We start from the raw sequence: 13,150 nt of genomic DNA on the forward strand, positions 1-13,150 counted from the left end.
AAACCTGTCTTCCCATCTCTGCTAGGGAAAAATACAAGATTGCATGCCTTTAACTTGAGGTGTTATAGGTGGCTCTATAACCCATCCTAGGCCAGGCAAGCATGTTATGTCCTACACGTATGCTATGTTTCAGATTTCAGATTTTTTCAAATTTTAAAATAGTTACTGACTGAGCATCTCTAATCTAAAAATCCAAAATGTTCCCATGAGCATATCCTTGTGCATCATGTTGGCACTCTAAGTATCAGATTCCGCAGCATTTCAGATTTTCAGATTAGGGATACTCAACCTGTACCAACTCTCAGTCCAGGTCAGGAAGAGAAAGCAGAAGGAATCTTTTGCCCTTTCCTACCATCCCTAAGCATCAGTCCCAAGGCCATTGCATTCATCTCCCCTTTAATTTTTCAATCTTCTTCCAAAATATTCAGAAGAAAATGTTTACAATGAACCAACTGTTAAAGAGCTGTACATCTCTACAACTGCAGTGCTGACTTAAGTTAGGAGAAAGCCCCTCCACCTTCAACTGGTAGACAAAACTGTGGCTACTTTACTGAATTAGATCACATCCATCCTACCAGCTCATGGACAACAATCCAGAAGAGACTTTAAAATGTATTTTAACTGTTCTGGCCATGAAAAGTGACCCAATTCTTCACTAATCCTCATCAAAATGAGAACCATGTGTTATACATCCAAATTGCTATAACCCTGAACAATATTTACTAAAATAAAATCTCAGATTTATAGTTTTATCTGCACACCCACATTTTTCCTAGTAACTGCTGATTTTACAGCTGAGAAAATAAAACTAAGAAACTAAGTTAACGAGGACACACAATGTTGATAAGCACTAGTACTGGGATTTAATCCTTTTTTTTTTTTTTTTTGCTTTAGTACAATGCTCTTTCCAGTAGATCAGAACTGAACTGCCTAACTTCTTCAAACATTTCCACTCTCAAATGGGCAAGGAGCCAGGGGGAAGGTCAGGTCCAAGTTCCCTAACAAGAATTTCTAGTACACTGCTCAATGTTTCGCAAAACTACATTTTAGTTCCTTTGACACATTTATAATTTTTTTTTTTTTTTTTTTTTTTTTAGACAGAGTCTCGCTCTGTCACCCAGGCTGGAGTGCAGTGGCCGGATCTCAGCTCACTGCAAGCTCCGCCTCCCGGGTTCACGCCATTCTCCTGCCTCAGCCTCCCGAGTAGCTGGGACTACAGGCGCCTGCCACCTCGCCCGGCTAAGTTTTTGTATTTTTAGTAGAGACGGGGTTTCACTGTGTTAGCCAGGATGGTCTCGATCTCCTGACCTCGTGATCCGCCCGTCTCGGCCTCCCAAAGTGCTGGGATTACAGGCTTGAGCCACCGCGCCTGGCCGACACATTTATAATTTTTCAAGAAAAAATATATTCACCTTCAACATTTTTTTATTTGCAGTGTTCTTGCCACAGTCTCTCCTTAGCTGTTCACTCATCGCTTGCAGCTCTCGTCCAAAGTGGATCATTCTTTCTATGGCGGCCTGACTTCCTCCACACAACTGGCGTCTCAACTGACTTGAATCAACTTCTGTAAGAAAAACAGACAAGTATTTTACTACCTTATGGAATGGAGTATAATGAAGACAACATACATTTCTTATAACATTTTGTACATTTAGTAACTATTCCCTAATATTTCATCTAAATATGCAGATTGTTAAAAATTCATTTTTAATTTAACATGAAACTGCAGCAAAAAGATAATACTTTATTTAGCTCTCAAGAGTCTAGGATCCAGTATTCAGCGTGCAGTTGAGAGGGGACAACCTTTCAGTGTTAGAGGGTACTTATGTCAGAAAAAAATTTTAGAAAAAGTGTAATTCCCAAACTACATTAAGCAACATTTACCAAAAAAAAAAAAAGAAAGAAAAAGAAAACCGTAATAATGCCACTCGGGCTACCTTAATTGACATAGTAGAGATGTAATAAAATGTTCAAGAAAGCTAAGAAAACCTAAATGACTACAATAAAAATACAGAAGACAGCATATTATACTAATTGAAAAGATTAAATGCACTACTTTTTGAAAAATACCACTTTGAGAAAATACTTTTTTTTTTGGAGTCTCACTCAGTCGCCCAAGCTGGAGTGCAGTGGTGTGATCTCAGCTCAATGCAACCTCTGCCTCGGCCTCCTGAGTAGCTGGGATTACAGGCATGTGCCACCATGCCTGACTAATTTTTGTATTTTTAGCAGAGTCGGGGTTTCACTATATTGGTCAGGCTGGTCTCAAACTCCTGACCTTGTGATCCACCTGCCTCGGCCTCCCAAAGTGCTGGGATTACAGGCATGAGCCACCTTGCCCAGCCAAGAAAATAATTTTATATATCTTGATTGATAAAATAATTTATATAAATTACTAATAAATAAATCATTAATAATGAAGAAGGTAACGATGATGATGGTGGTTAATATTTCCTAAGCACTCTGTGCTATCAGCTTTTTGGATTATTCATTTACTTTTCACAATAACTTATGAGGTTATTATTATACCCATTTTACAGATGAAGAAACTGAGACGCAGAGCAGTTAAGTAATTTTTCCAAGGTCACACAGCTAGTAGGTGGCAGTTGCAGAAATCAAATCTATGTAATCTGGCTCTAGAACTCCTGCTCTTTATCACTATACTTAAATTACTCTTCAGAAACTGAGGTGGCTGATACTAAAAACAAAGCTGCATTTCTTTTTAAAAAACAATTTTAGTAATATCACTCAATCTCAAAATAGTAAGAAATCTAACATTGCCATGGAATTCCAACAAATAAATGAAAAAATTTATTCCAACAAATTTTCACTCTCCATTTGATGGGACAGTTTGCTGATGGGACAGGCAATTTACTACATAAGTTGTCTACAAAATAAAATTATGCACGCTAATGTGTCTTGGAGCCACATCATTTTGTTTTTTGTGGTGGGAGTTTTTTTGGTGAGGGAGGTCATACTTAAGCATCTACTATATATCAGGGATAGTACTATGCATAGTCACACACGTTTACATTAAACCCATTTAAGAAATACTGATTAGAATTTGTAAAATTATCTACCCATTTGGCCTTACTGACTATACTGAAATAAATATAAGAAGTTTTATCATCTCTAACCTAAAATAGCCTAGAGGCTCAACACCAGTAAGTCAGTTCTGCTGCATTAGTGACAGCGCTAAACCTGAGCCTAAGCAATTCAGCAAGGAACACTGCCTGTAGCTGAAAGGTAACTATTTTCTCTAGCAGCCCACTCAAACAAGAGTTTAAGTGCTATGCATTACTGTCAAGTCCTACGGCACATACATCGTTAAATCTGGTTTATGCTCATCAGCTGTGAATCAGTACAAGTAAAAACATAACCTTGTAGCCATCATTTTTTATTAAAAATGTAAGAAATATCACTGCAGACCCATTTCGGTGTCACAATCTTCCATTTCGTGGTCATGTTTAGAGCTACCATTTAGGAAACCATTGGATGAAGTTTCTCCAACTCCATTGGAGTAGTGATCTGTTTCCATGTCTACATCATTACTGAAAACGAAAAAACAAACCTAATTTTAGAAATATCATACTTGCAGCTTAGTTTAAAATAAATCACTACTGAACTGTATAGCCTATGAATAAACTAACTTCATGAGGCAATAGAAATCTGCAAAAAAGGTATTTAGTTAAATCTTGAATGTATTCAAAGCCAAACATGTCGCTGACTTTTAACAAATTTGTACCCCTGGAGATAAGGGAGGGAAAAAAGTACATATGCTAAAATGTAGTAGTTTTATGACTTTACATCAGTATGGAGAAATCATATTTCTGCACAATCCTATTATTTTTCAAACTCAGATCTGTACGTCTTCATTGATCAACTGCGGCCCCACCAACTCCCTAGCCACCCCTCTCCCCTCTACTCCCAGCACTGATTTCCAGTATGTAAGGTGAAAACCTCACTCTCAAAACAAATACATCTCACTCCTGGAACCCAATTCAGCTCGTACCGGACCTCATACTCAATCCACTCCTAGACTATATTTAAATAGTCGGCATTCTGGCATTTGTCCTCACTACTTAAGAATATACACTCTTTCAAGGGTAACTGATCACTTAAAAACCGACTGAGCTTCATTCTCTCATCCCTTTTCACCACGTGACACTATTTCTCTCTCACAGGCTATCTTATTGGCTAAAGTATTGCTGAATCTTAATTTTTAAACTGATGTCCTAGATAGTTTCCAGTTTTCACTCATTCCACTCAGTGAATATCTATCTGCCAATAACTACATTTGGACATATTTAAGCTGTCAATGTATGTCCTTCAGAACCATCCGCACTCTTACAAGCAACAATAAATATCTAATCTTTAGGATTTATCCTATGAAGGTCTAGGTAATAATTATACAATTTAGAAGTAAACATTAGATGAAATTTTAGGTAATGCTTAGATAAAAATGACATTTCTTATTACAAAAGCAATATATATTCATTTGTAGAAAAAAAAATACAGATGAGCAAAAACCACTGTGCGTAATACCACCGGAGGTAACAAATTCTAACACCTTGGGGGCATGTGTGCATGCATACACTCCTGTTAGTAAAATTGTTAAGGTAAAAAAACACAAGAGATCTAGGGAAAAGGGGGATATGGCCCTAGGACTCCAGAGCAGACTTACTCAACCAGGAAAGCTTGTTTATAATCTTGACAAACTTCGAAAATTGATACGAAAAACCAAACTTTAAAAATAAGAAAATCCTTACTATGACAGCTTTCAGTGGCCTTTTAAAAAATACTAAACTTTTTTTTTTTTTTTTGAGATAACTCAAGTTAAGTATTTGAAAGGAACTCATTCATTTAACACACATTTAAGAGCCTCTGAGGTATGATCCCTGTTAGGTGCTAAGGATACTATGAAACAGCCTCTGCCTTCCTTCAGGAAACAACCTATAAAAAGCTAATTAAGTTATTATATTACAGAGTAATTATGATCAGTACTATGACGAAAGTTAATCACAAAACATGACACATTTGATGGGATGGAAATCAAGGAAAACATCCTGGAAGAACTGACATCTGAACTTGCATTTTCTCAGCCTGGACAGGAGTTCTACTGGAGGTGAGGGAGGGCAGGAAGAAGAGCATTTCAGATGGTGGGCGGTATCAGGGAAAAAGCACAAGTTTGCAAGTCAAATCCTGAGAAGCAGCCTCAGCTCTGCGACTTACTAGCTACTATTAATTGACCTTAAGGAAAAAAAAAGTCATTTACTTTTCTGATATCCGGCTCTACATCTGTAAAATGGTTTAAATAGTTAACACCATCTTTGCCTACTTCACAGTAAGGAAAGTCATTACCAACTACAAAACAAGTTATAGTTTAAGGCAGTTCAAAAGTTTACTTTCTTTCCCTTTTATACTGCAGACAAAGGAGGATGTTGCATCATCAGACCTTCCGTTAAGCTTGCGTCCCTGAACTCAGGTAATAACAGATCTGTTTAGCAACTTCCTGCTGTGAGGATAGTATTTAAGAGAAAAACTCACCAATTGACTGCAATCTTACCCTCAAACACTGGCAGAACCCTTGATCAATGATAAAGTACCAATGCATTTATTATAAAGCATGATGAAGTTAACTTTTTAAATTTCCATCTATTTTTAAACTATATTTTGATTTTATATTTTCCAATATATCATCTCTGCTGTGAAAGATGATTTTTCTGCTGTTCTCATACACTTTTGTGGTTCTCCATTATAACTTTTATCAATCACACACAACATTACTTCAGTAAATTTTTGTCATGTGTGACAGACAACCCAGAAATTGAGATTAATCTCCAAATTTTCAAATATAGATTTTTTTTTTTACATAGACTCCTTTCTGCAAAATCATATTTCCATTAAGATTCCATGCTAAAAGTTAGGCTCTCTCTCCTTTAATAAGAAAATGTTGCACTGGTGACCATTTCCTGAAAATGCAATGTAACCAACTGGTTTGTTATAGACCAAATCAACATTAAACTGACCCAGTCCTGGATGATTTGGGCAGGGTGAATTCACAATAATTTGCAACTGCACAGTAGTATTTAATTCAAATAATTTCACTTCATGAACTTTTAGGTTTCGTAAATATTAAACCTGAGTATGTCAAGGGTCATAGTATACTGAATGAGATATCGTCTTTCAAACCTCTTCGAAGTCAGACACCCTACCTAGCAGAATGTTTAGTGCCCAACAAATCCTCAAAACTATCCTCACACTAATGTTTACTAAATGACTTAACCATCTGCTATATGCAAGCTACTTAAAGGAAGGCTTTCAAAAAAGATTCTTTGTAAAGCGAGTTTTGAACTTGGAAAACATTCTACACATTTACACCAAAAAAAACTCACACACAGAGAAAACATTAGTTGTAAATTTATCTTATGTCACCATTCAAGGTTAAATATGCTACTGTGTCTTAACTACTGTGAAAACATAACAAATGGCATTTATGTGATCATTTGTATAGCTCTGTGGTTGGCGGGAAGACAATGCATGAAGCCCTGAATTTGTCCTTATAACTTTACTAGGGGGAAGAGGGTAGTAGAGAAGAAGAAGAAACTAAAGAAAGAGCTCATGTGCACAGTAGGAGACTAAAAGGCTTTGGGGAACTGAGTCCCTACCCTTTTATTCTCTGGGGGCTTAGGAACTCCCAGAGCCCCTCGGTGGGTCACATAATTCAAGTTCTTTCAAAATTTTTACAGTGATTACACCTATAACTAGGTTGCTTATATTAATGCAAAAGTTAGTGAAATTACTTACCTGGTGAAGTTATTAACTTGCTGTGATCTTGACATATTTATACTGTTCAGTTCTGGTACATTCAAATTGGATGACTGGTGTTTATTACTATGGCAATATGATTGATGTGCTTTATTTGATATTACACCATTACTACAACTTTCAAAACCTGAAGAAAAAGATACCACATGGAAATAGAAACAAACACTAATTTATTAATACGGTTGTAAACAAGTCTCCATGTTGATTTTGTATTTAAGACTTCTAGAATGTAGGAGAGTCAATGGATGATGTAAACAGGTAATTTCTTTGAAAGGATACTAAGAATACTTAACTGTGAGATCTTAAATGTTACCTCATCTAACATTTATTGAAGGGTTACAGATCTCATTTAATCCTCAAAATCCCCCTAAGATGGCAATATTATGATCATCCCCATTTTACATATGAATACACTGAGGCTCAGAATTTGTCCAAGCCTGAAGCAACTGTATGATATTCAAGAGGAGCAGTGGCTAAGAATAGACATGAGAATCACACTTGTTTTACAGAGTGGTGATATAAATAACTGAGAGGAAGTAATGCAGAAAAGAGTATAAATTGAAGTGAGAAAAAGCAATGATGTTACTTCATGAAAGGAAAGGAGACACTATCTGACTTGTTTAAAGAATGTTAAATGTACAAATATAACATCTTGGGAAATGCAGAATTAAAGAGATGGGCAAACAGAAGACTGAGAAGCATCAGATATACATCTTTGGCTGGGCATGCAAGCCCACACCTGTAAGCCCAGCACTTTGGGAGGCTGAGGCAGGAGGAGCACTTGAGGCCAGGACTTTGAGACCAGCCTCAGAAACATTGCGAGACTCCAACTCTTTAAAAGAAACAAAAACAGGCCAGGCGCGGCGGCTCACACCTGTAATCCCAGCACTTTGGGAGGCCGAGGCGGGTGGATCACGAGGTCAGGAGATCGAGACCATCCTGGCCAACATGGTGAAACCCCATCTCTACTAAAAATACAAAAAATTAGCCGGGCGTGGTGGTGGGCGCCTGTAGTCCCAGCTACTTGGCAGGCTGAGGCAGGAGAATGGTGTGAACCCAGGAGGCAGAGCTTGCAGTTAGCCCAGATAGCGCCACTGCACTCCAGCCTAGGCAACAGAGCGAGACTCCGTCTCAAAACAAAAACAAAAACAAAAACAAAAACACCAAAAAAACCTGTAGAAGCGATGTCACAAAAGCCAAGAAAGGAGAGGATTTTAATTACAAGAAGGCCCAAAGTCACAGAGAGTAAGATTGACGAGTCAAAAAACAGATGGGAGAAAATGAACTAGGCAGAGCTGACTTTTGCAAGAGGCTTGGTTGGGAAAGGCTGGGGATAGGGAGAGGGGAGGGAGGCAGGGGCAGCCCAGCTAGGTGTGGTAACCAGTGGCAGAAGATATCACAGCTGGATCACCTTTAAATTTATATTTTATTAAAACACACAATTACCTTTTCACTTGAATGCTTTCATTTATGAAGGTCTGCTAATAACCTACTCTCAGAAACAGCTGTTCTTCGAGTTACTTCCTGGTACTGAGAACATGTGAATCTGAACCTACAATTTTTCACCCAGAAAATCCAGAAAATCTTAAGTATACACATTTGAAAACAGCTACAAAGGAAATATACAGATTTTCTGAGACAGACGGAATGTTACTCTGTCACCCAGGCTGGAGTGCAGTGGTGTCATCTCAGCTCACTGCAACCTCTGCCTCCCAGGTTCAAGCAAGTCTCCTGCCTCAGCCTCCTGAGTAGCTGGGACTACAGGCACTTGCCACAATACCCAGCTGATTTTTGTATTTTTAGTAGAGAAAGCGTTTTTACCATGTTGGCCAGGCTGATCTTGAACTCCTGACCTCGTGATTTGCCCACCTAGGCCTCCCAAAGTGCTGGGATTACAGGCGTGAGCCACCGCGCCCGGCTGGAAATATACAGATTTTCAAAAGGAAAACGGTTTAAGATTATAAAGAGGAAAAATCTAAAAATAATGTCGTAAGTTAAATCTCACCTGAAAAATGTGCGGTGCTTCCTTTGCCTGATGCTAAATTGTGGATATTCATTCCATGGCTGGGGCTCATACTTGGACTACTAAAAGGTCGAGGACTAACAGGATAACTGTCTTGAGACTTTGGACTTCGGCCTCCCAAACATCGTACTTCACTATCTGTACCATTCACCATTTCTATAAACTGACGCACTCTAAAAGAAAAAAGAAAAATTTACTTAGACATAAACTTCAAATGGCCTTCTGTTTATTTAATAGCAACAGATTTCTAAAAATATTTTTTAAACTTTTATTTATCAGTAGGATTGGTCTTTAGATAGTAAGCTAAAAATATTAAATACGGTGTCCTATACTTTATTGCTTAGAATTTTAGAATTTCCAGAAAAATGAGAGTGTGATGTATCAGACACTATAATAATATTACCCCCCCTTTAATCAAGATTTACTAAATGGAATTTACCTATAAGAAGATATGAATCCCTTTTTTTTTTTTTTTTTTTTGGCTACAAGTAATTTAATCAAAATAACATATGCACTTGGTAGCAAATCAAACTGTGCCTAAGGACAGGATTTTATGTATATATGATACATCTAAAGCATAGCCTTTCTCCCCACCCGTCCCATTTCCAACTTCTTAACCAAAATAGGCCTCATTTAAAATTCTACTTACTCTAAAGCAAAACAATTGTGTCATTTGGCTTACAAAGGATACCTGTTGCTTAACAAGTTGAAATCGAAAGCTCAGTAACATCTCATTTTTTAAGTAACAAAGATTCATAAAACCAATTAAAAGTGTCAAATCAGGATAGCTATTATTAAAAAAATAGTTAAACACAGAATTACCATATGATCCAGAAAGTCCACTTCTGGGTATATAACCGAAAAAATCAAATGCAGGGACTCAGATATTTGTACACCTATATTCGTAACAATTATTCATAATAGCCAAGAGGTAGAAGCAAACTAAGTGTCCATCAGTGGATGAATGGATAAACAAAATGCAGTATTATCCAAACAATGGAGTACAATTCAGCCTTTAAAAGGAAGAAAATTCTGATACATGCTACAATAAAGATTAACCTTAAGGCTATTACACTAATTAGAATAAGCCAGTCATGAAGAACAAATACTCTGATTCTACTTATATGAGTAGTCAAATTCATACAGGCAAAATGTAGAATGGTAGTTTCCAGGGGCTAGGGGGAGGAATGGATGGTTAGTGTTTAACAGAGTTTCAGTATGGGAAGATGGAGAAGTTCTGGAGTTGGATGGTGGTGATGGTTACACAATGATGTGAATGTAACAAATGGTAAATTTTATGGATATTTTATCACAATTTTTTAAAATGCCAGAGAGATTAAATGTAAGGTACTTTTCAGAAGGAAAAATAGACACCCATCTTCTAAATAAGATTTTCACATTTTTAAAAACATAAATAGAATGATAACAGCAAATACATAGCAAAAGACACCTTCTGCTTATGGTCCTTAACACAAAAGTATTTTTCATAACATGTTACCTTAAATGTACTACATTACAAAATTTATATTTGAAAAAGAAAAAAAATTACAAAAGCATGAAAATGTCTATTATGTAACATATATGACAAGTACTTATAATATATAACAAATATAGCATTTTATTATGCAAACTCACTTTAATGTGAAAAGGAGATTAGGATTTCTTTCAAGTAAACTTGGGTATAACTGTTGTGTTGTTTCAATGGCTTCTCCCATTCTTCCTGCTAATACCAATTTCTGAATTCCTATTCAGTAAAAGGAAGCAAACGATTAACTTTTACAAAAGTAGATAAAACATAAACTTAGTGGATCCTCAGAAAAGAAGGCAGTTAGTAAGAAATCTTTAAATAAATTATGATTAATTTCAATTTCTTTTTCTAATATCATAGTTTCCATTCAGCAATCCAGGAAACATTTCAGACATTTATTAAAAAATTAGAAAAACAAGTACTGTCACAAATTTTTTTTTAAAAAAATCACAAACATACTAGTAATATAGTTAAAATATCTATTATGCAATATTGAAGTTTCAAACACTGAGATTAAAAAGACTGTTTTAAAGAGATAATAAAACGCCTTATCAAACATGATGACCTTCTGAACAAAGGACTAAAAAATGATAGCTTTTGAGTAAGATTCCAATTTAACAGAGACTCACTGAACATTCACTTGATCTGATTATTTGTTAAATTAGATGATGAGGATACAAAATGAGTGATCTCTGTTCAATAGAGCTTATTAAAATAGTAGAAAAGGACAGCACACAATTAACTACAACACAATGTAATCAGTGCTATTACAGCAATTTGACCTATGAAACAGTTGTCTTCATCCATTAATTTCACCCATCTGTTTTGTTTTCATCTCTATACGCTTGTCAAGTATACCCACCCTGATGGACAAACAGCACCCATTTTAGGATGGCTAACTATGGAGCAGTTAATGCTGACTTGCCATTGTTACATAGGACCTGTTTTATCTCTGGCCACACACGCCAGCACTAGGATCTAAATAATAAATACTTATGATCAATACTACATTAGATAGCCATTTAAATTAAAAGATATTTACATTTCTTTCACACATTATCTCCTCCAACTAATCAGACTACTTTACTATTTTTTAAATCTTTTTATTAAATGTTTATTTCCTGAAAGCTTAAGAAAACATTCCTTTAAGAAAAAAATGGTAAAGACATTCCTTACAAAAATTTCTGTAAAATCTCTCTAGAATTAGAATTCTGACAGAGTCTTATGTGAATTTTTAAACTGATCTTCAAAAATGTCAGTGAAAATAAAATTCAGAGGCATCCATTTTAAATTAATATAATCGAAATTTTTTAAATTAAAAAAATAAAATTTCTAAAAATTAAAGTAACCAAATCTATAATCTGAAAACAAATATTAGCCATGCACCACAGTGTCCTTACTTTGTCTATTCTTAATGGAAGCTAATTCTTCTAGAACGGTCTGGTCTGTAGATCTGGCAAAGGCCTCTGCTGTGGCACAGTACCCATGGTGGACTAAATAAGATGAAACCATTCTTAAAATAAAAAGAAAAAACATACATCTTTTAGTGAAGAGAATACATGCTTCATACTACAATTTACATAAACAAAATCTACTCTGGTGTTATAAAAACGAACCTATTTCCTTGAAACAAGGCGTTAAGAACTTCACCTTTAAAGTAAGCTTTTGAAAAACATCATTTTGTTCTATTCATGTAGTATTTTCAAAAAGATAACTGCAAATGCTATGTTGAGACTCCTCTCCCTAAAATAAATATTACTTGAGAATCAAGGACATTAAGTGACCTTTTCTTTGATTCTTGGACTCTCATTACCCCCAGGTCCCTTCCTATCTTATTATTCAGCCCTTCTAACCATAATTTCTATTTTGACTTTATCATATGACTTAGTCCAGTAATTGCTGGCATTGTGTAAAATAACCAACTTTAAAATAAAAGATTAAATCTTAATGTTCCAGAATTCAACCATCTTCTTTATACACCAGTTATATGAAATGGGATCACACAGTATGTACAGAATACTAAGGTGAATCCAGAGAGACAATTTTCCAGAACAATGTCTATAAGTGTACTACTAATTAAAGAATCAGTCTTCTAGTCTAAATCAATTACTATGGTTTTACCCAAGAGATTTATCAAATATGACTTACATGTGAGTGACACATTTGCAATGCAATAATCTTTTAAAAAGGTACCAGTTAGTCAAAACATATACTTACATCTATCCACAAAATGTGGTTAGAAAAACTGGTGATGCAACAATATTAACCCAAGTATCTGTTATCTCCAAACATTCAACTTTTAAACCTGCCTCCACTTGACACTACTAAGGGCCAGTTAAAAAATGGTGGGAAGCAGTGGTTCACCAGGAGGAGACTGAAGCGAAGTGCGGAGGAAAGCGGGGAAAATGTCTAAGAAACAGATGTGCATCTTACTTTACCCAACTGTTCAAATTAATTAAAGGGGGAGGGGACCTTTTAGAATGGACTCTTCAAGAGTTCATGGTGAGTATCAATTCAGTGAAGAAGTGGGTGGGAGGATCCTGGTTATAAGGTTAAGATAAATGTTTTCTACTATTTTGCCATGATGCTCAGTGGTAACCATTTTTAGGGCATTAAAACAATGTGGTCCCAGAACAACCCATTCTAGCTTCAGTTCATGGTGACCACCAGATTCTGCATCAGGGTTGTCTATGCTCAACTGGGCTGGACAAAAAAACTAGTGTCCAGTCTCTGTAATACAGATGATAATAGCTCTAGGGAAGAAGTGTGCT

At 36.0% G+C, this 13,150-nt stretch overlaps 1 protein-coding gene across 1 annotated transcript in view; it reads right to left on the reverse strand.

Moving 5' to 3' along the window:
- The window catches only part of RANBP9 (RAN binding protein 9), a 96,253-nt gene that overhangs the window by 10,901 nt on the left and 72,202 nt on the right, over positions 1-13,150 (reverse strand). The window contains 6 exon segments of the mRNA XM_050789310.1: positions 1,413-1,564; positions 3,430-3,551; positions 6,808-6,955; positions 8,834-9,024; positions 10,487-10,595; positions 11,780-11,892. Coding sequence (XP_050645267.1) covers positions 1,413-1,564; positions 3,430-3,551; positions 6,808-6,955; positions 8,834-9,024; positions 10,487-10,595; positions 11,780-11,892 — 835 coding nt within the window.

Source organism: Macaca thibetana, chromosome 4, assembly GCF_024542745.1.
Source record: "Macaca thibetana thibetana isolate TM-01 chromosome 4, ASM2454274v1, whole genome shotgun sequence".
NCBI lineage: Eukaryota > Metazoa > Chordata > Mammalia > Primates > Cercopithecidae > Macaca > Macaca thibetana.